At 37.7% G+C, this 20,754-nt stretch overlaps 2 protein-coding genes across 2 annotated transcripts in view; one reads left to right on the top strand and one right to left on the bottom strand.

The window, feature by feature from the left end:
• LOC121960414 (alanine aminotransferase 2-like) overlaps positions 1–12,955 on the top strand; it is a 67,519-nt gene extending 54,564 nt beyond the window's left edge. Inside the window, exons 10-12 of the mRNA XM_042510082.2 lie at positions 11,754–11,909; positions 12,004–12,116; positions 12,270–12,955. Coding sequence (XP_042366016.2) covers positions 11,754–11,909; positions 12,004–12,116; positions 12,270–12,360 — 360 coding nt within the window. The 3' untranslated portion in view covers positions 12,361–12,955. The remainder of the gene's footprint in view (positions 1–11,753; positions 11,910–12,003; positions 12,117–12,269) is intronic.
• Positions 12,956–13,066: 111 nt separating this feature from the next.
• Positions 13,067–20,729, bottom strand: pdia4 (protein disulfide isomerase family A, member 4). Its single transcript, XM_042510078.2, has 10 exons — positions 20,458–20,729; positions 18,943–19,120; positions 18,645–18,850; positions 17,556–17,694; positions 17,075–17,280; positions 16,795–16,953; positions 15,617–15,768; positions 15,209–15,365; positions 13,923–14,156; positions 13,067–13,757 (listed from the first exon to the last, which is right to left on the bottom strand). The coding sequence occupies exons 1-10, from the start codon at positions 20,531–20,533 to the stop codon at positions 13,342–13,344; spliced, it is 1,923 nt and encodes a 640-aa protein (XP_042366012.2). The 5' UTR covers positions 20,534–20,729; the 3' UTR covers positions 13,067–13,341.
• Between the last annotated feature and the right edge of the window lie 25 nt (positions 20,730–20,754).

The following is a 20,754-nucleotide window of genomic DNA, read 5'->3' as shown; positions in this document are numbered from 1 at the left end:
CTCGAAACAGCATAAAATAACGTGCAAAGACACACCATAGCATAGAATGTTGCAAAAACTACCAAAAACACCATAATATTGCATACTGAAAAATTGACCAGAAAGGCAAGGCTATAGTATGGCAAAATTGTCAAAATATGATACGTCCCAAAAACAGCTTAAAACACATCGAAACAGCATAAAATAGCGTGCAAAGACACGCCATAGCATGGAATGTTGCAAAAACTGCAAAAACACCATGAAAATGCATGTTGAAAAATGACACGAAAAGCAAGGCTATAGTATGGCAAAAATGTCAAAATATGACATGTCCTAAAACAGCTAAAAACACCTCAAAACAGCATAAAATAACGGGCAAAGACAAGCCATAGCATAGAATGTTGCAAAACTGCAAAAACACCATGAAAATGCATGTTGAAAAAATGACACGAAAAGCAAGGCTATAGTATGGCAAAAATGTCAAAAAATGACACGTCCCAAAAACTTCTGAAAACACCTCAAAACAGCATGAAATAGCGTGCAAAGACACACCATAGCATAGAATGTTGCAAAAATGGCCAAAAACACCATGGAAATGCATGTTGAAAAAATGACACGAAAAGCAAGGCTATAGTATGGCAAAAATGTCAAAATGTGACACGTCCCAAAAACTGCTAAAAACACCTCGAAACAGCATAAAATAACGTGCAAAGACACGCCATAGCATAGAATGTTGCAAAAACTACCAAAAACACCATAATATTGCATACTGAAAAATTGACCAAAAGGCAAGGCTATAGTATGGCAAAAATGTCAAAATATGACACGTCCCAAAAACATCTTAAAACACATCGAAACAGCATAAAATAGCATGCAAAGACACGCCATAGCATAGAATGTTGCAAAAACTGCAAAAAACACCATGAAAATGCATGTTGAAAAAATGACACGAAAAGCAAGGCTATAGTATGGCAAAAATGTCAAAAATGACACGTCCCAAAAACTTCTGAAAACACCTCAAAACAGCATAAAATAGCGTGCAAAGACACACCATAGCATAGAATGTTGCAAAATGGCCAAAACACCATGGAAATGCATGTTGAAAAATGACACGAAAAGCAAGGCTATGGCAAAAATGGCAAAATATGACATGTCCCAAAAACTTCTTAAAACACCTCAAAACTGTATAAAATAGCGTGCAAAGACACGCCATATCATAGAATGTTGCTAAAATGGCCAAAAACACCATGGAAATGCATGTTGAAAAAATGACACGAAAAGCAAGGCTATAGTATGGCAAAAATGTCAAAATGTGACACGTCCCAAAAACTTCTGAAAACACCTCAAAACAGCATAAAATAGCGTGCAAAGACACGCCATAGCATAGAATGTTGCAAAACTACCAAAAACACCATAATATTGCATACTGAAAAATTGACCAAAAAGGCAAGGCTATAGTATGGCAAAAATGTCAAAATATGACACGTCCCAAAAACATCTTAAAACACATCGAAACAGCATAAAATAGCGTGCAAAGACACGCCATAGCATAGAATGTTGCAAAAACTGCAAAAAACACCATGAAAATGCATGTTGAAAAAATGACACGAAAAGCAAGGCTATTATAGTATGGCAAAAATGTCAAAAAATGACACGTCCCAAAAACTTCTGAAAACACCTCAAAACAGCATAAAATAGCGTTCAAAGACACACCATAGCATAGAATGTTGCAAAATGGCCAAAAACACCATGGAAATGCATGTTGAAAAATGACACGAAAAGCAAGGCTATAGTATGGCAAAATGTCAAAATGTAACACGTCCCAAAAACAGCTAAAAACACCTCGAAACAGCATAAAATAACGTGCAAAGACACGCCATAGCATAGAATGTTGCTAAAATGGCCAAAAACACCATGGAAATGCATGTTGAAAAAATGACACGAAAGGCAAGGCTATAGTATGGCAAAAATGTCAAAATATGACATGTCCCAAAAACTTCTTAAAACACCTCAAAACTGTATAAAATAGCGTGCAAAGACACGCCATAGCATAGAATGTTGCAAAAACTGCAAAAAACACCATGAAAATGCATGTTGAAAAAATGACACGAAAAGCAAGGCTATAGTATGGCAAAAATGTCAAAAAATGACACGTCCCAAAAACAGCTTAAAACACATCGAAACAGCATAAAATAGCGTGCAAAGACACGCCATATCATAGAATGTTGCTAAAATGGCCAAAAACACCATGGAAATGCATGTTGAAAAATGACACGAAAAGCAAGGCTATAGTATGGCAAAATGTCAAAATATGACATGTCCCAAAAACTTCTTAAAACACCTCAAAACTGTATAAAATAAGCGTGCAAAGACACGACATAGCATAGAATGTTGCAAAACTGCAAAAACACCATGAAAATGCATGTTGAAAAAATGACACGAAAAGCAAGGCTATAGTATGGCAAAAATGTCAAAAAATGACACGTCCCAAAAACTTCTGAAAACACCTCAAAACAGCATGAAATAGCGTGCAAAGACACACCATAGCATAGAATGTTGCAAAAATGGCCAAAAACACCATGGAAATGCATGTTGAAAAAATGACACGAAAAGCAAGGCTATAGTATGGCAAAAATGTCAAAATATGACACGTCCCAAAAACAGCTAAAAACACCTCGAAACAGCATAAAATAACGTGCAAAGACACGCCATAGCATAGAATGTTGCAAAAACTACCAAAAACACCATAATATTGCATACTGAAAAATTGACCAAAAAGGCAAGGCTATAGTATGGCAAAATTGTCAAAATATGATACGTCCCAAAAACAGCTTAAAACACATCGAAACAGCATAAAATAGCGTGCAAAGACACGCCATAGCATGGAATGTTGCAAAAACTGCAAAAAACACCATGAAAATGCATGTCGAAAAAATGACACAAAAGGCAAGGCTATAGTATGGCAAAAATGTCAAAATATGACATGTCCTAAAAACAGCTAAAAACACCTCGAAACAGCATAAAATAACGTGCAAAGACAAGCCATAGCATAGAATGTTGCAAAAACTGCAAAAACACCATGAAAATGCATGTTGAAAAAATGACACGAAAAGCAAGGCTATAGTATGGCAAAAATGTCAAAAAATGACACGTCCCAAAAACTTCTGAAAACACCTCAAAACAGCATGAAATAGCGTGCAAAGACACACCATAGCATAGAATGTTGCAAAAATGGCCAAAAACACCATGGAAATGCATGTTGAAAAAATGACACGAAAAGCAAGGCTATAGTATGGCAAAAATGTCAAAATGTGACACGTCCCAAAAACTGCTAAAAACACCTCGAAACAGCATAAAATAACGTGCAAAGACACGCCATAGCATAGAATGTTGCAAAAACTACCAAAAACACCATAATATTGCATACTGAAAAATTGACCAAAAAGGCAAGGCTATAGTATGGCAAAAATGTCAAAATATGACACGTCCCAAAAACAGCTTAAAACACATCGAAACAGCATAAAATAGCGTGCAAAGACACGCCATAGCATAGAATGTTGCAAAACTGCAAAAACACCATGAAAATGCATGTTGAAAAATGACACGAAAAGCAAGGCTATAGTATGGCAAAAATGTCAAAAAATGACACGTCCCAAAAACTTCTGAAAACACCTCAAAACAGCATAAAATAGCGTGCAAAGACACACCATAGCATAGAATGTTGCAAAAATGGCCAAAAACACCATGGAAATGCATGTTGAAAAAATGACACGAAAAGCAAGGCTATAGTATGGCAAAAATGTCAAAATATGACATGTCCCAAAAACTTCTTAAAACACCTCAAAACTGTATAAAATAGCGTGCAAAGACACGACATAGCATAGAATGTTGCAAAAATGGCCAAAACCACCATGGAAATGCATGTTGAAAAAATGACACGAAAAGCAAGGCTATAGTATGGCAAAAATGTCAAAATGTGACACGTCCCAAAAACTTCTGAAAACACCTCAAAACAGCATAAAATAGCGTGCAAAGACACGCCATAGCATAGAATGTGCAAAAACTACCAAAAACACCATAATATTGCATACTGAAAAATTGACCAAAAAGGCAAGGCTATAGTATGGCAAAATGTCAAAATATGACACGTCCCAAAACATCTTAAAACACATCGAAACAGCATAAAATAGCGTGCAAAGACACGCCATAGCATAGAATGTTGCAAAACTGCAAAAACACCATGAAAATGCATGTTGAAAAATGACACGAAAAGCAAGGCTATTATAGTATGGCAAAATGTCAAAAAATGACACGTCCCAAAAACTTGAAAACACCTCAAAACATCATAAAATAGCGTGCAAAGACACACCATAGCATAGAATGTTGCAAAAATGGCCAAAAACACCATGAAATGCATGTTGAAAAAAATGACACGAAAAGCAAGGCTATAGTATGGCAAAAATGTCAAAATGTGACACGTCCCAAAAACAGCTAAAAACACCTCGAAACAGCATAAAATAACGTGCAAAGACACGCCATAGCATAGAATGTTGCTAAAATGGCCAAAAACACCATGGAAATGCATGTTGAAAAAATGACCACGAAAAGGCAAGGCTATAGTATGGCAAAAATGTCAAAATATGACATGTCCCAAAAACTTCTTAAAACACCTCAAAACTGTATAAAATAGCGTGCAAAGACACGCCATAGCATAGAATGTTGCAAAAACTGCAAAAAACACCATGAAAATGCATGTTGAAAAAATGACACGAAAAGCAAGGCTATAGTATGGCAAAAATGTCAAAAAATGACACGTCCCAAAAACAGCTTAAAACACATCGAAACAGCATAAAATAGCGTGCAAAGACACGCCATAGCATAGAATGTTGCTAAAATGGCCAAAAACACCATGGAAATGCATGTTGAAAAATGACACGAAAAGCAAGGCTATGGCAAAAATGTCAAAATATGACATGTCCCAAAAACTTCTTAAAACACCTCAAAACTGTATAAAATAGCGTGCAAAGACACGACATAGCATAGAATGTTGCAAAAACTGCAAAAAACACCATGAAAATGCATGTTGAAAAAATGACACGAAAAGCAAGGCTATAGTATGGCAAAAATGTCAAAAAATGACACGTCCCAAAAACTTCTGAAAACACCTCAAAACAGCATGAAATAGCGTGCAAAGACACACCATAGCATAGAATGTTGCAAAAATGGCCAAAAACACCATGGAAATGCATGTTGAAAAAATGACACGAAAAGCAAGGCTATAGTATGGCAAAAATGTCAAAATATGACACGTCCCAAAAACAGCTAAAAACACCTCGAAACAGCATAAAATAACGTGCAAAGACACGCCATAGCATAGAATGTTGCAAAAACTACCAAAAACACCATAATATTGCATACTGAAAAATTGACCAAAAAGGCAAGGCTATAGTATGGCAAAATTGTCAAAATATGACACGTCCCAAAAACAGCTTAAAACACATCGAAACAGCATAAAATAGCGTGCAAAGACACGCCATAGCATAGAATGTTGCAAAAACTGCAAAAAACACCATGAAAATGCATGTTGAAAAAATGACACGAAAAGCAAGGCTATAGTATGGCAAAAATGTCAAAATATGACATGTCCTAAAAACAGCTAAAAACACCTCGAAACAGCATAAAATAACGTGCAAAGACAAGCCATAGCATAGAATGTTGCAAAAACTGCAAAAACACCATGAAAATGCATGTTGAAAAAATGACACGAAAAGCAAGGCTATAGTATGGCAAAAATGTCAAAAAATGACACGTCCCAAAAACTTCTGAAAACACCTCAAAACAGCATGAAATAGCGTGCAAAGACACACCATAGCATAGAATGTTGCAAAAATGGCCAAAAACACCATGGAAATGCATGTTGAAAAAATGACACGAAAGGCAAGGCTATAGTATGGCAAAAATGTCAAAATATGACATGTCCTAAAAACAGCTAAAACACCTCGAAACAGCATAAAATAATGTGCAAAGACAAGCCATAGCATAGAATGTTGCAAAAACTACCAAAAACACCATAATATTGCATACTGAAAAATTGACCAAAAAGGCAAGGCTATAGTATGGCAAAAATGTCAAAATATGACACGTCCCAAAAACAGCTTAAAACACATCGAAACAGCATAAAATAGCGTGCAAAGACACGCCATAGCATAGAATGTTGCAAAAACTGCAAAAAACACCATGAAAATGCATGTTGAAAAAATGACATGAAAGGCAAGGCTATAGTATGGCAAAAATGTCAAAATATGACACGTCCCAAAAACTTCTGAAAACACCTCAAAACAGCATAAAATAGCGTGCAAAGACACACCATAGCATAGAATGTTGCAAAAATGGCCAAAAACACCATGGAAATGCATGTTGAAAAAATGACACGAAAAGCAAGGCTATAGTATGGCAAAAATGTCAAAATGTGACACGTCCCAAAAACAGCTAAAAACACCTCGAAACAGCATAAAATAACGTGCAAAGACACGCCATAGCATAGAATGTTGCAAAAACTACCAAAAACACCATAATATTGCATACTGAAAAATTGACCAAAAAGGCAAGGCTATAGTATGGCAAAAATGTCAAAATATGACACGTCCCAAAAACATCTTAAAACACATCGAAACAGCATAAAATAGCATGCAAAGACACGCCATAGCATAGAATGTTGCAAAAACTGCAAAAAACACCATGAAAATGCATGTTGAAAAAATGACACGAAAAGCAAGGCTATAGTATGGCAAAAATGTCAAAAAATGACACGTCCCAAAAACTTCTGAAAACACCTCAAAACAGCATAAAATAGCGTGCAAAGACACACCATAGCATAGAATGTTGCAAAAATGGCCAAAAACACCATGGAAATGCATGTTGAAAAAATGACACGAAAAGCAAGGCTATAGTATGGCAAAAATGTCAAAAAATGACACGTCCCAAAAACAGCTTAAAACACATCGAAACAGCATAAAATAGCATGCAAAGACACGCCATATCATAGAATGTTGCTAAAATGGCCAAAAACACCATGGAAATGCATGTTGAAAAAATGACACGAAAAGCAAGGCTATAGTATGGCAAAAATGTCAAAATATGACATGTCCCAAAAACTTCTTAAAACACCTCAAAACTGTATAAAATAGCGTGCAAAGACACGACATAGCATAGAATGTTGCAAAAATGGCCAAAACCACCATGGAAATGCATGTTGAAAAAATGACACGAAAAGCAAGGCTATAGTATGGCAAAAATGTCAAAATGTGACACGTCCCAAAAACTTCTGAAAACACCTCAAAACAGCATAAAATAGCGTGCAAAGACACGCCATAGCATAGAATGTTGCAAAAACTACCAAAAACACCATAATATTGCATACTGAAAAATTGACCAAAAAGGCAAGGCTATAGTATGGCAAAAATGTCAAAATATGACACGTCCCAAAAACATCTTAAAACACATCGAAACAGCATAAAATAGCGTGCAAAGACACGCCATAGCATAGAATGTTGCAAAACTGCAAAAACACCATGAAAATGCATGTTGAAAAATGACACGAAAAGCAAGGCTATTATAGTATGGCAAAAATGTCAAAAAATGACACGTCCCAAAAACTTCTGAAAACACCTCAAAACAGCATAAAATAGCGTGCAAAGACACACCATAGCATAGAATGTTGCAAAAATGGCCAAAAACACCATGGAAATGCATGTTGAAAAAATGACACGAAAAGCAAGGCTATAGTATGGCAAAAATGTCAAAATGTGACACGTCCCAAAAACAGCTAAAAACACCTCGAAACAGCATAAAATAACGTGCAAAGACACGCCATAGCATAGAATGTTGCTAAAATGGCCAAAAACACCATGGAAATGCATGTTGAAAAAATGACACGAAAGGCAAGGCTATAGTATGGCAAAAATGTCAAAATATGACATGTCCCAAAAACTTCTTAAAACACCTCAAAACTGTATAAAATAGCGTGCAAAGACACGCCATAGCATAGAATGTTGCAAAAACTGCAAAAAACACCATGAAAATGCATGTTGAAAAAATGACATGAAAAGCAAGGCTATAGTATGGCAAAAATGTCAAAAAATGACACGTCCCAAAAACAGCTTAAAACACATCGAAACAGCATAAAATAGCGTGCAAAGACACGCCATATCATAGAATGTTGCTAAAATGGCCAAAAACACCATGGAAATGCATGTTGAAAAAATGACACGAAAAGCAAGGCTATAGTATGGCAAAATGTCAAAATATGACATGTCCCAAAAAACTTCTTAAAACACCTCAAAACTGTATAAAATAGCGTGCAAAGACACGACATAGCATAGAATGTTGCAAAACTGCAAAAACACCATGAAAATGCATGTTGAAAAATGACACGAAAAGCAAGGCTATAGTATGGCAAAATGTCAAAATATGACATGTCCTAAAAACAGCTAAAAACACCTCGAAACAGCATAAAATAACGTGCAAAGACAAGCCATAGCATAGAATGTTGCAAAAACTGCAAAAACACCATGAAAATGCATGTTGAAAAAATGACACGAAAAGCAAGGCTATAGTATGGCAAAAATGTCAAAAAATGACACGTCCCAAAAACTTCTGAAAACACCTCAAAACTGCATAAAATAGCGTGCAAAGACACACCATAGCATAGAATGTTGCAAAAATGGCCAAAAACACCATGGAAATGCATGTTGAAAAAATGACACGAAAGGCAAGGCTATAGTATGGCAAAAATGTCAAAATATGACATGTCCTAAAAACAGCTAAAACACCTCGAAACAGCATAAAATAATGTGCAAAGACAAGCCATAGCATAGAATGTTGCAAAAACTACCAAAAACACCATAATATTGCATACTGAAAAAATGACACAAAAGGCAAGGCTATAGTATGGCAAAAATGTCAAAATATGACACGTCCCAAAAACAGCTTAAAACACATCGAAACAGCATAAAATAGCGTGCAAAGACACGCCATAGCATAGAATGTTGCAAAAACTGCAAAAAACACCATGAAAATGCATGTTGAAAAAATGACATGAAAGGCAAGGCTATAGTATGGCAAAAATGTCAAAATATGACACGTCCCAAAAACTTCTGAAAACACCTCAAAACAGCATAAAATAGCGTGCAAAGACACACCATAGCATAGAATGTTGCAAAAATGGCCAAAAACACCATGGAAATGCATGTTGAAAAAATGACACGAAAAGCAAGGCTATAGTATGGCAAAAATGTCAAAATGTGACACGTCCCAAAAACAGCTAAAACACCTCGAAACAGCATAAAATAACGTGCAAAGACACACCATAGCATAGAATGTTGCAAAAACTACCAAAAACACCATAATATTGCATACTGAAAAATTGACCAAAAAGGCAAGGCTATAGTATGGCAAAATTGTCAAAATATGATGCGTCCCAAAAACAGCTTAAAACACATCGAAACAGCATAAAATAGCGTGCAAAGACACGCCATAGCATGGAATGTTGCAAAAACTGCAAAAAACACCATGAAAATGCATGTTGAAAAAATGACACGAAAAGCAAGGCTATAGTATGGCAAAAATGTCAAAATATGACATGTCCCAAAAACTTCTGAAAACACCTCAAAACAGCATAAAATAGCGTGCAAAGACACGCCATAGCACAGAATGTTGCAAAAACTACCAAAAACACCATAATATTGCATATTGAAAAATGACACGAAAAGCAAGGCTATAGTATGGCAAAAATGTCAAAATATGACACGTCCCAAAAACAGCTTAAAACACCTCGAAACAGCATAAAATAACGTGCAAAGACACGCCATAGCATAGAATGTTGCAAAAACTACCAAAAACACCATGGAAATGCATGTTGAAAAAATGACCCAAAAGGTAAGGCTATAGTATGGCAAAAATGTCAAAATATGACACGTCCTAAAAACAGCTACAAACACCTCGAAACAGCATAAAATAACATGCAAAGACACGCCATGGCACAGAATGTTGCAAAAACACCATAATATTGCATATTGAAAAATGACACAAAAAGCAAGGCTATAGTATGGCAAAAATGTCAAAATATGACATCGCCCAAAAACAGCTGAAAACACCTCGAAATTGCATAAAATAACATGCTGACACACGCCATAGCATAGAATGTTGCAAAAATGGCCAAAAACACCATAATATTGCATACTGAAAAATTGACCAAAAAGGCAAGGCTATAGTATGGCAAAAATGTCAAAATATGACACGTCCCAAAAACAGCTTAAAACACATCGAAACAGCATAAAATAGCGTGCAAAGACACGCCATAGCATAGAATGTTGCAAAAACTGCAAAAAACACCATGAAAATGCATGTTGAAAAAATGACATGAAAGGCAAGGCTATAGTATGGCAAAAATGTCAAAAAATGACACGTCCCAAAAACTTCTGAAAACACCTCAAAACAGCATAAAATAGCGTGCAAAGACACACCATAGCATAGAATGTTGCAAAAATGGCCAAAAACACCATGGAAATGCATGTTGAAAAAATGACACGAAAAGCAAGGCTATAGTATGGCAAAAATGTCAAAATGTGACACGTCCCAAAAACAGCTAAAAACACCTCGAAACAGCATAAAATAACGTGCAAAGACACGCCATAGCATAGAATGTTGCAAAAACTACCAAAAACACCATAATATTGCATACTGAAAAATTGACCAAAAAGGCAAGGCTATAGTATGGCAAAAATGTCAAAATATGACATCGCCCAAAAACAGCTGAAAACACCTCGAAACAGCATAAAATAGCGTGCAAAGACACGCCATAGCATAGAATGTTGCAAAAATGGCCAAAAACACCATAATATTGCATATTGAAAAATGACACGAAAAGCAAGGCTATAGTATGGCAAACATGTCAAAAAATGACACGTCCCAAAAACTTCTGAAAACACCTCAAAACAGCATAAAATCGCGTGCAAAGACACACCATAGCATAGAATGTTGCAAAAATGGCCAAAAACACCATAAAAATGCATGTTGAAAAATGACACGAACAGCAAGGCTATATATGGCAAAAATGTCAAAATATGACACGTCTCAAAAACTGCTGAAAACACCTCAAAACAGCATAAAATAGCGTGCAAAGACACGCCATAGCATAGAATGTTGCAAAAATGGCCAAAAACACCATGGAAATGCATGTTGAAAAAATGACCCAAAAAGTAAGGCTATAGTATGGCAAAAATGTCAAAATATGGCATGTCCCAAAAACAGCTAAAAACACCTCGAAACAGCATAAAATAACGTGCAAAGACACACCATAGCATAGAATGTTGCAAAAATGGTCAAAAACATCATAAAAATACATGTTGAACAAATGACCCAAAAGGCAAGGCCTGGACTGCATACTTTAGTATGACTTTTTCATGGCATTTAGGACGACATACTATAGTATGACTTTTAATGGACAACATACCATGACATTAATTTTGTTTTCCGGTTTGGATGACATTCTATATCTTTCTAGACTTTTTCATTATGTTTTGAAAGACATACTGACGATTTCATGCTGTTTTGGACAACATTCTACACCTTTTCTTTTTCACTGTATTTCTTTTCCCAAATTTTCTTGCATAATATAGTAAGATATTAGTCTGACTTATTTTAAAAGTTGACAAAATAGATATATGAATACAATTCATGTTCCATAAAAGTTTTGCCTTTTGCTTCCCCTACAGGAGCGTACAGCAGTGTTAGCAACTTTAGCAGAGAAGGCCGCACTAACAGAGCAGACCTTCAACACGGTACCTGGCATCACCTGTAACCCTGTGCAGGGGGCCATGTACACCTTCCCCCGCATCACTCTATCCCAGAAGGCCATCAACAAGGCAAAGGTCTGCTCTGCAAACACAGCTTATGTCACTAATCACCCTAATTTACTGGTCAATGTGAACGCGTTCAAATGTGGATGTGTCTGTCCACCTACAGGAAGAAGGCCTTGCCCCGGACATGTTTTACTGCATGAGGCTGCTGGAGGAGGAGGGTATCTGTTTGGTGCCAGGAAGCGGCTTTGGCCAGAGGGAGGGAACTTTCCACTTCAGGTTAGTATAGAAAGAAGGCAGACATCTCATCTCACACCAAAACAATCTAGACTGATAAATAGCAGTACAGGTGAAAGGAAAAAAATATGTAGCTTTGCTTTGGGGATCAAATGACTTTTTAATCAAAATCTTACTTCCTGTTTTTGTGTCCAGGATGACCATCTTGCCTCCCACTGAGAAGCTGAAGATTGTGCTGCAGAAGATCCGGGACTTCCACCTGCGGTTCACAAAAGACTTTTCTTAATAATCATCTCAAAAACCAACTTATTTTGTGCCAGTAACGTCAAGTGCCTATGAGTGAAGGAGGTAGCAGTCTTACCTTCATCTCCCGAAACGCCCATCTCTCATCTGAAGGCTGCATTCACCCTCGATCAGATATTCAGATATTTTCACTGTTCTGCAGTGAAGAACATGTAACGCTTGCTTGTTTAGATAGCTAGTGAAAATTAGATGTCCTGCTCACATGTATGTACAACATGTGAACATGTAATGATTTTCAGTGAACGATGCACTTTCCCAAAGTATTATCCAGCCAGGTTTGCAATGTTAGAAAAGATGTTATAATTCTGGTTGTATGTTATCTAAAGAGTATACAATGATTCAGATGCTGCTACAGGTACATATCTCCCTTGCCAAGACTTGTACTGCCAAATTAGATTAAAGTGTCAATTACATAACTTGAAAGTGATTACTTGATTAACTTGACTAGCCATAAAGGGTACACTGTGTTTAGAATTACAGAATATTTTCAGGGTGATGTTTTAAGGCCTGTCTCAAAGTTCAGCCATTTCTATTACTAATTTTTAATTTGATCTTAAATTAAATTTTAAAAAAAAGAATTTCTTGACTACTTGTTGTCTTAAATGTTTGCACTGGTGGCACTTACATTTAGAATATGTTTTGCAAAATACTCTCCAGATTTTATTCATTTATCGTAAAAAACAGTCACATTTAAGTGCTGGCCCACAAAGCAGCCATTATTTTTTGTTTTATTTAAAAAGATTGAAATCGTCAACAGTGCTTACATGCTTTTTAGAAACACAAGAATCTCTTGGAATGAACTGAAACTAAAAAAAAAACTGATTTAACATTGTAATCGTCGCAGCAACTCAGTAACACCGTTTAACTTTACTGCGCTCCCTTCACCTTCCCAGAGGCCCCTTCAGCGTTCCCTAACACTGCCCGAGCATGGTTAGAGTTCTTCGCCACTTATGAAGAGATACTTTCAAAGTTCGTCTCTCTTCTGTGATAGCTGTGTGGCGTGTGTTTCCAAGAACTTGCTCAAGGCCTCGACTGTTCTATCTCCACCTTCAAATTTGATGGGGCTATGCTTGCTGTTGCTTGGGGCAAAGTATATTGTGGGGAATCCCTCCGTTTTGTAGTTTTCATTTGGCACATCATTGGCTGTGGCGTCCATCTTGGCGATCACCAGGTTCTTCTCCCCTTTGTACTTCTTGCCCAGGGCCAAGTAATCAGGCTCTAGTTTCTTACAGTGGCCACACCAGGGAGCATAAAACTCGATCAGGACATCCTTCTTGGTATCCATGACAATCTCGTCAAAGGTTTTTCCTACAACAACCTTAACGGGTCCTTTGTTGTTCTTTGGCACAGGCTGGGACTTGATGATGGGTTTGAGTTTTCCTGTAGGCAGGTGAAAGAAATTTGTTCTGATTTTGCTTTCATTGCGACAAATTACTGAGCAGAAACTGCATGTGCCTCAAATTAAAACTAAACCATGCTCCTTTACATGATCTCATCCATCAAAATCTACATTATTTGCTAAAACCACTAGGATTCATCACTCACCTTTCTTGAAAGCCATAACAAAGTCTCTCAGCACCTCAGAGTCCAGCTCCTCTGGCTCCATGGCAAACTTTTTGCCTCCTTCTGCCAGAATTCCCACATTCACCTCCTCCCCGCTCTCGCTTAGGCCCAGGCTCTTCAGCTCTTCTGCGTAGTCCTCCTCGTCTCCGATGGCAAATGTATACTCTGGGAAGTCCTTGGCCACCTCAAGCACCTTGGACCTCCAGAATTGAGTTGCTAAAAATGAAGGACAGACGAGAGGAAAATGTTATTGCGCAACACCTAATCCAAAATTGGTGTTAATTGTTTGGGTGGTTGATGGTTTCGGTCAACACGAGCTTGAAAACCCCTGATATTTTACATCATACACAATGACATGCAGTACAATACGTCATAAAAAAGTTGAGAATATTATGTTACAAGTAACATAGTATGCCAGTGAAAATTTATATATTTATTCATAGTATAGTGTATCATGAAGATTGTATACAAAATGGGATGGAATATTATACTATTTTGTGGTCAAAAATGTGAGCATAGTATGTCATAAAATTAACATAACACAATGTCACAGTATAATATGGGAAAAAATGCATTGAAAAACACAATAGTGAAGTATGTGGTTCAAAAAATTTAAAAAAAAAATAGTATTGTGTGTCTCTCAAAAAATGATGAAAAGGTAATAGTATGTCAAAAAATATACTATCGTAAAAAAAAAATAAAAAACATGTCATCGTATGAGGAAATTTTAATAAAAATCATTAACACCTAATAGAATGTCACTGAAAAAAATCCTGAAAACGCTTCATCATTAAAAAAAAGTCATATGTCATGTAAATTGCACAAAAAAGTCATACTATCATATGTGGTCCAAAATTGTGCAAGAATTCATACTATAATATGTCCAAAATAGCAAAAAAAAAAAGCCATAGCATAGTATGTTGTCCAAAATAGCATTTAAAAAAATACTATAGCAACATCAAAAAGTGCAAAGTAGTGCAATATAGCACATACACACTACAACTCATAGTATAGGATGTCATCCATAAAAGTCATACTGTAATATTTTGTCCAAAAGCATAAATACTTCATAACATGGGCACCCCCTACAGCTGCATTAGGTTTAACATTTTCCCCCTTAACAATAGGCCACATAAATAGCAATATGACAGTGAAATAATTAAAATAGAATACCCACAAAACTGAGTGAGGAGAGGAAGAACTTAACTCATAATCAAGACAGAGCAAAATTGCCTTTATGTTATGAGTGTATGTTATGAGTAACTGACCTTTCCTGTAGTCAAAGCTGAAGTCAACTCCATAGTACACAATCACCAGAGGTCTTTTGGTGTAACGCTTGGCATCATTGCTTGGTTTTCTGTGTCCCACCAGAGGAATCATGTGCTTTTTGAAGAACTCCTGCACTTCTGATACTGATGTAGAGTCCTGTGAGATAAATGAATGAGTTCAAAAGTGACTCTTACTAAATAAAATCAGAAAACGGGCTCAATAGAAAGATTTACATAAAGCGCTATTCAGGTGAAACCCCTCAGTTCTGTTTTAGTCTATTTGACACTGATACTAGAACTGAAAGAAAGCACAGCCATTTATGACTCAGAGTTTCATACCACAATAAACCATTTCAAATCACAAATACTGAAGAGAAAAGAAGAAAAAAAAAACACAAAAGATGGTACCTTCACTGTGAGTGTGTGCGACGCTGGCTCGTACTTTGAGTGGAACTTTTCAGGCTGAGCGATCACAATCTGACCGGGTGAGGCTTTCAGCAGTTTGGCAACTTCAGAGCTGAAGGAGTGACGGAAGCTGAAGTCTTCCCTCAGTGCATTACCTTACAGACAGACAGAAAGACAGCAATGAGTATACTCATGTCTGTTTGAAGAGACGCTTTTCAAGACATTCAAGCAGAGATATTTGAACTTTCATAAAGCACACACAGGCAGGAAGTCAAAACTACTTGCTTCGTACTAGATCAAGGAGACCGATAACAAATATTTGAAACCGAAACAAATTTGCAGAAAATTACAGTTTAAAGATTAAGAATAACATAACTTGGTTTAACTTTATTCAAGCATATGTATAATTAAACGGTACAAGGAGAACTTTCAACATTATTTCTTAAACAAAGAGCCATCGCTCTTCCACCGTCTTTGCATGTATTGCAGCATGCCTTCCCTGTTGTTTTTATATGTGACACTTGTGACATCTAACTAGGGGTGGGAAATATGATATAAATAATATCACGACATTTCAAATATTTTTGCAACAACAATAATCTTGATGTTACAAGAAAACACTGAAAATATATATGCTATTTTATTATTACCTTCAAGAGCACACAGTTGCAAAAAAATAAGTGTCACGGTCTTAAATGTCTGCATAAATGGGATAGTTTGCCTTCAAATATTCAGCAAAAAAATATTTTAGTTGTAAAAAAACAACAGTAACCGCTGACAATTTTGCTCTTAGCCAGTGTTGTTGTTACCTTGCGTAATGGAATCATAAGATTATGCCTACAAGCTGGAACACTGCCATTATCACTACATGAATATTTCTTGTCATATTAAAAACTATACCAGTATTATTGTGAACAATATGATATGGCAAACCTCGACATCCGACCATCAGAGAGTGCTGTGGGCGGGACATTGAGCGAGGCAACACAGCAGTGACTGTAATCTGAAAGCGGTGGCATCAGAGCCAAAGTAAAACGTTTTTCAAATAATTTATTTCATTGGCTGTCTGGTAAAAAATGACAGATGCTGATAACCGCAAAAATGCTAAATAGTGTGGTTGACGATTTGCCAATAATCAGTCAACCTATATCAACATATATCTCCAAGCTCGTGGTACTTACAGGCCTCAATGTAGATTTCATACGCTGCATCCTGTTCACCAGAGAAGACGCCAACGATGACGGCATCGTCGCCATCCTTGATGAGCTCCTGCACCTGTTTTACTGCCTGAACCTGCTTGGAGGGAGGGCCAGCCTGATCAGCCATGTAATCAACAATGCCTAGAGGGAAAGAGAGAGGGGTGCATCAACTGTGATGGATGAAAAGAAACAAAATGCATGAAAAACAGCAACTCGGATTAGTGTCCTGTGTATAAAAGACATTACACAAAAATTGACCAACCATGTTGCTCTCTCGGCCCGTTGTAGTCGAACACTTTGCCTCTCCTGAAGATCTTAATGGTGGGATACCCTGTGACTCCAAAACGTGTGGCGATCTCATTCTCGACCGTGGCGTCCACTTTGGCCAGAGGAATGGGAGGAGAGCGTTGGCTCAACTGCTTGGCTGCCTTCTCATACTCAGGAGCCAAACGCTTACAGTGTCCACACCTGAAGATGAGTCATTCCAGGCAAATAATGAGTATTTTTAATACTGAACAGCAGCTTTTTAAAAGCTAAACTAACATCTAGTTGTGTAAAAAAAAAGAAAAAAAAAAGAAAATTTTCCTGAGCACATGTTTGGTTTATTTTGTGCTTGTCACCATTTCCAAAAACATTCAATAAAAAGCTCAGCTATGGACATCAGTGTCTCACTTTTATACTCACAAAACTAACAGTGCTAATATAACCATCTGTATTTAATAACAGACAGACTGCTGACTGACCATGGAGCGTAGAACTCCACCAGGATGATGTCTGCGTTGTTGACAGTCTCATCAAAGTTGTCTTTGGTCAGCACCAGCGTTGCCTCAGGAGGGGGCTTCCAATCTGGCTGAGCCACCTCTTTCACCCGTGCCACGATAGCTGCAACAAACAGGCATGCAACATATCACTGCCAAGTCTTTCATTAGAAAAAAGGGTCAAGGGGCAACCTCTAGCTCACCAGATAGTGTGCACTTCTATATTCAATTCTGGCCTGTGGCCCTTTGCTGCATGTCAGCCCATATTTACTATCTATCTGTGTTTTAAAAACAAAAAAAATGTCTTCAGAAACATATATGTTAAGCTGTAATATGAGAAGCTCTGAACAGGAAGTGTTCTGCATAGTACAAACAGAGGCTACCCCCCCCCCTTCATGTTGGCAGATGGGCCAAGTACACATCAGATAAAAAAAAAGGGTGTGACAACACGGTTGAAAGCTATGTGTGTCAATTAATGTGCTTGCGTTCAATGGCTCTGCTTGAGATTGGTTGCACTGGTGTATGTGCAGGAACTCTGTACCGCGGAGATCACCGCTGCACAGACTCTAACTCTAAATGCTGTCACCAGCGTAAGACAGCGGCTGCAGCGGCTGCATTCGGGATATTTTGAGTTCATTTTTGTACAGTGGAGGGACGTGGAGATGTGTCGTCCATCTTTTTATAAAGTCTCTGATATGAGCCAAGATTAGGTTACTGTGTTGCCTGTTTCTTTCCTAAAATGCCCACAGAAACATATTTTAATCTACTAACTACAGACAGTTTCTTACCAGGTGCCCACAATTTCATCTCCTGTGTCAAAATAGACAAACTAGCATTATGCAACCCACCGTGGAGAGTCTCTATTGGTCAAGTGCAACACAGTGCATTCTGGTAGTTGTAGGTTTTCTACCTCCATAGCAAAAGCAAATGCCGCAGCCTTTTTCATCTGTTTCTCTAGTCATGTAGCACCAATTTCAAAAGCATTTGCATATTTTGACCGCACAGAGCCCAGTTTAATGAAAAGACCTTCTTTCCAGCAGTAAAATATTTCTTTAAATAACAAAAGGTTCCTACCCTTCTCTGTCCTATCTCCATCGTAGTCCACAGCTTCCCCTTTCTTCAGGATCTTGATGGTGGGATAGCCCGACACTTCGAACCTGCTCGCTAACTCATCGGCTACTGTTGCATCCACTTTGGCCACAGGTATAGGAGGGTCATTCTCCTTTAGTGTCTGAGCAATTTTTTCATACTCTGGGGCAAACTGTTTGCAGTGGCCACACCTGAACGGATAAAGAATACAGGATATGTAAAGTAGGTGACACACTGTAAAAGCTGTTTGAATAGAGAATGGCTTAAAGAAAATCAGACGCACCACGGGGCATAAAACTCCACCAGAACTGTGTCTTTGCCCTCCATGAAAGTTTCAAAATTGCTGTTGGTGAGAATCAGCACCCCGTTCTCTTCTTTCACCTCTGTGTCATCATCTTCATCATCATCCTCCTCATCGTCACTGTCCTCTTCATCAGTCTCCTCCTTCTCCTCTGCAGCATCTGACAAGAAACAAAATGAGACCAGCTGATTTCAGGGGTACAAGCTCAGGCAGTGTAGTAGGTAAGTAGTGCAGGCGTAGTGATATCATGTGAAACTAGACCTAACCTATGTCATGGTAGCTTGTCAGGGACAGGGGCTAAGTAACACTCCAGAGTTAGGTTATTTTTTTTGGCAAGGGAAAAACTGACATGGCCATTTTCAAAGGGTATCCTTAACCTCAAACCTCAAGATATCTGACTGACAGTTGGTTCTTTTGGCACCCACAAATCTGCCATTTACAAACTCGCCCACTTTAAACTAATCCAATACAATGGTGTATTTAAATATTTCTATATACCAAGGACCCTTAACAGTCTTGGAACCACATAAATCTGGTTTGACTGGAAAGCTGAGACTTGTGTAGATTCAATGAACCCAACTTTATTCATGTATAATGATGTTAGCCCCTATAGTAGCAATTAACTTGTGGTTACACAAATGGCCTATTGTGATTTCTGTGGTAATCACAGCCTAAGGAAACTTAACTGCCACAAACTAGAGACCTCTGGCTTTCAGAGGATGGATGGCTTACCTGTGTTTATTAACCATTAGGGGGTCTCTGAGCAAACTGCAGTAAAAAAAAAAAAAAGGGCTTGCCATTTCTTACATGTTTTGATACCAAAAGTCTTGGCGTCTTAATGTGTTATTTTGGAGGTACTTTTGACCAGATTTATCAAAGCTCAAATGGAAAAAAAAATGCTTTGATTAAGCATCAGATTTGTGTAAAAATGCTATCAAATCACAAAACTGCTGCAACAACTTCTGAGACATACATCCAGGATAAAGCTCTAAGCCCGTATACACCCTAATCTTTCAAAGTTTGAATAGTGGCCTAATCAAAACACAAGGTTTACAACAGACATGATAAGAAAAGCACACCGAGCTGAGCTGTAACTGTTTTCTCCATAAACTGTCTCAGAGGGCTAAAGAAACAAGACAAGTAATGTACATAACGCGTAGCGAGTGATAGCAAACACAGTTGCACACCTGTACTGTCACAAACTTGCTGCACACAAACAGTTACAACAGAAACAAACTTCATTAACACTTTGGAGATGCCTCACGTTAGTGTTGAACTTCATATTTGTGTATGTCGATGTTTACATTAGCTTACCTGTACTGTTAGCTAGCATGCTAACACAACTAGCGGAGGAGTTACCTACACTCCGGTAACTTAGCTTGCTAGTTTGCATGATAATAACTTGCAAGAATCTCGCTCCATCTGCGACATTGCTTGACTTAAATGGTTCATTAAGTTGTAATACTAACCGAAGACTGTAAAAAAGCTCACTCTTACCATCTTCACATCTGCTCAGAGTTGCAAAATGTGCAACACCGAGCAACACAATCAGCAACAGAGCGAGCTTCTTCATTGTCCACAGATGACGCAGCCCGGGGATAACAACGTGCTTCTAACAAGTAGCCGGCTTATTAATTTAGCTTATAACGCTGATGAATATCATCAAAACACACAATCGGCTGCACAGACCCGCCGCCCGGATCAATACTGACGAGTGGCAGTAGACGCTTTCGGGCTCGTGGTTTCATACAAACTAATCACTTCCGAAATCTCGCGCAGACCGCCTCTTCCGCC

This window comes from Plectropomus leopardus, chromosome 21 (assembly GCF_026936395.1).
Source record: "Plectropomus leopardus strain MGB_pleo_1.0 chromosome 21, ASM2693639v1, whole genome shotgun sequence".
Lineage (NCBI taxonomy): Eukaryota > Metazoa > Chordata > Actinopteri > Perciformes > Serranidae > Plectropomus > Plectropomus leopardus.
This window is presented reverse-complemented; position numbering and strand designations above follow the sequence as displayed.

Coding starts and splice junctions, on each gene's coding strand:
- pdia4 (XM_042510078.2), bottom strand. CDS start 20,533: ATGAAGAAGCTCGCTCTGTTGCTGATTGTGTTGCTCGGTGTTGCACAT. Junction 19,121..20,457: donor TCTGAGCAGATGTGAAGATG/GTAAGAGTGAGC, acceptor GTTTCTTGTCAG/ATGCTGCAGAGGAGAAGGAG. Junction 15,366..15,616: donor CGCACACACTCACAGTGAAG/GTACCATCTTTT, acceptor TTTATCTCACAG/GACTCTACATCAGTATCAGA.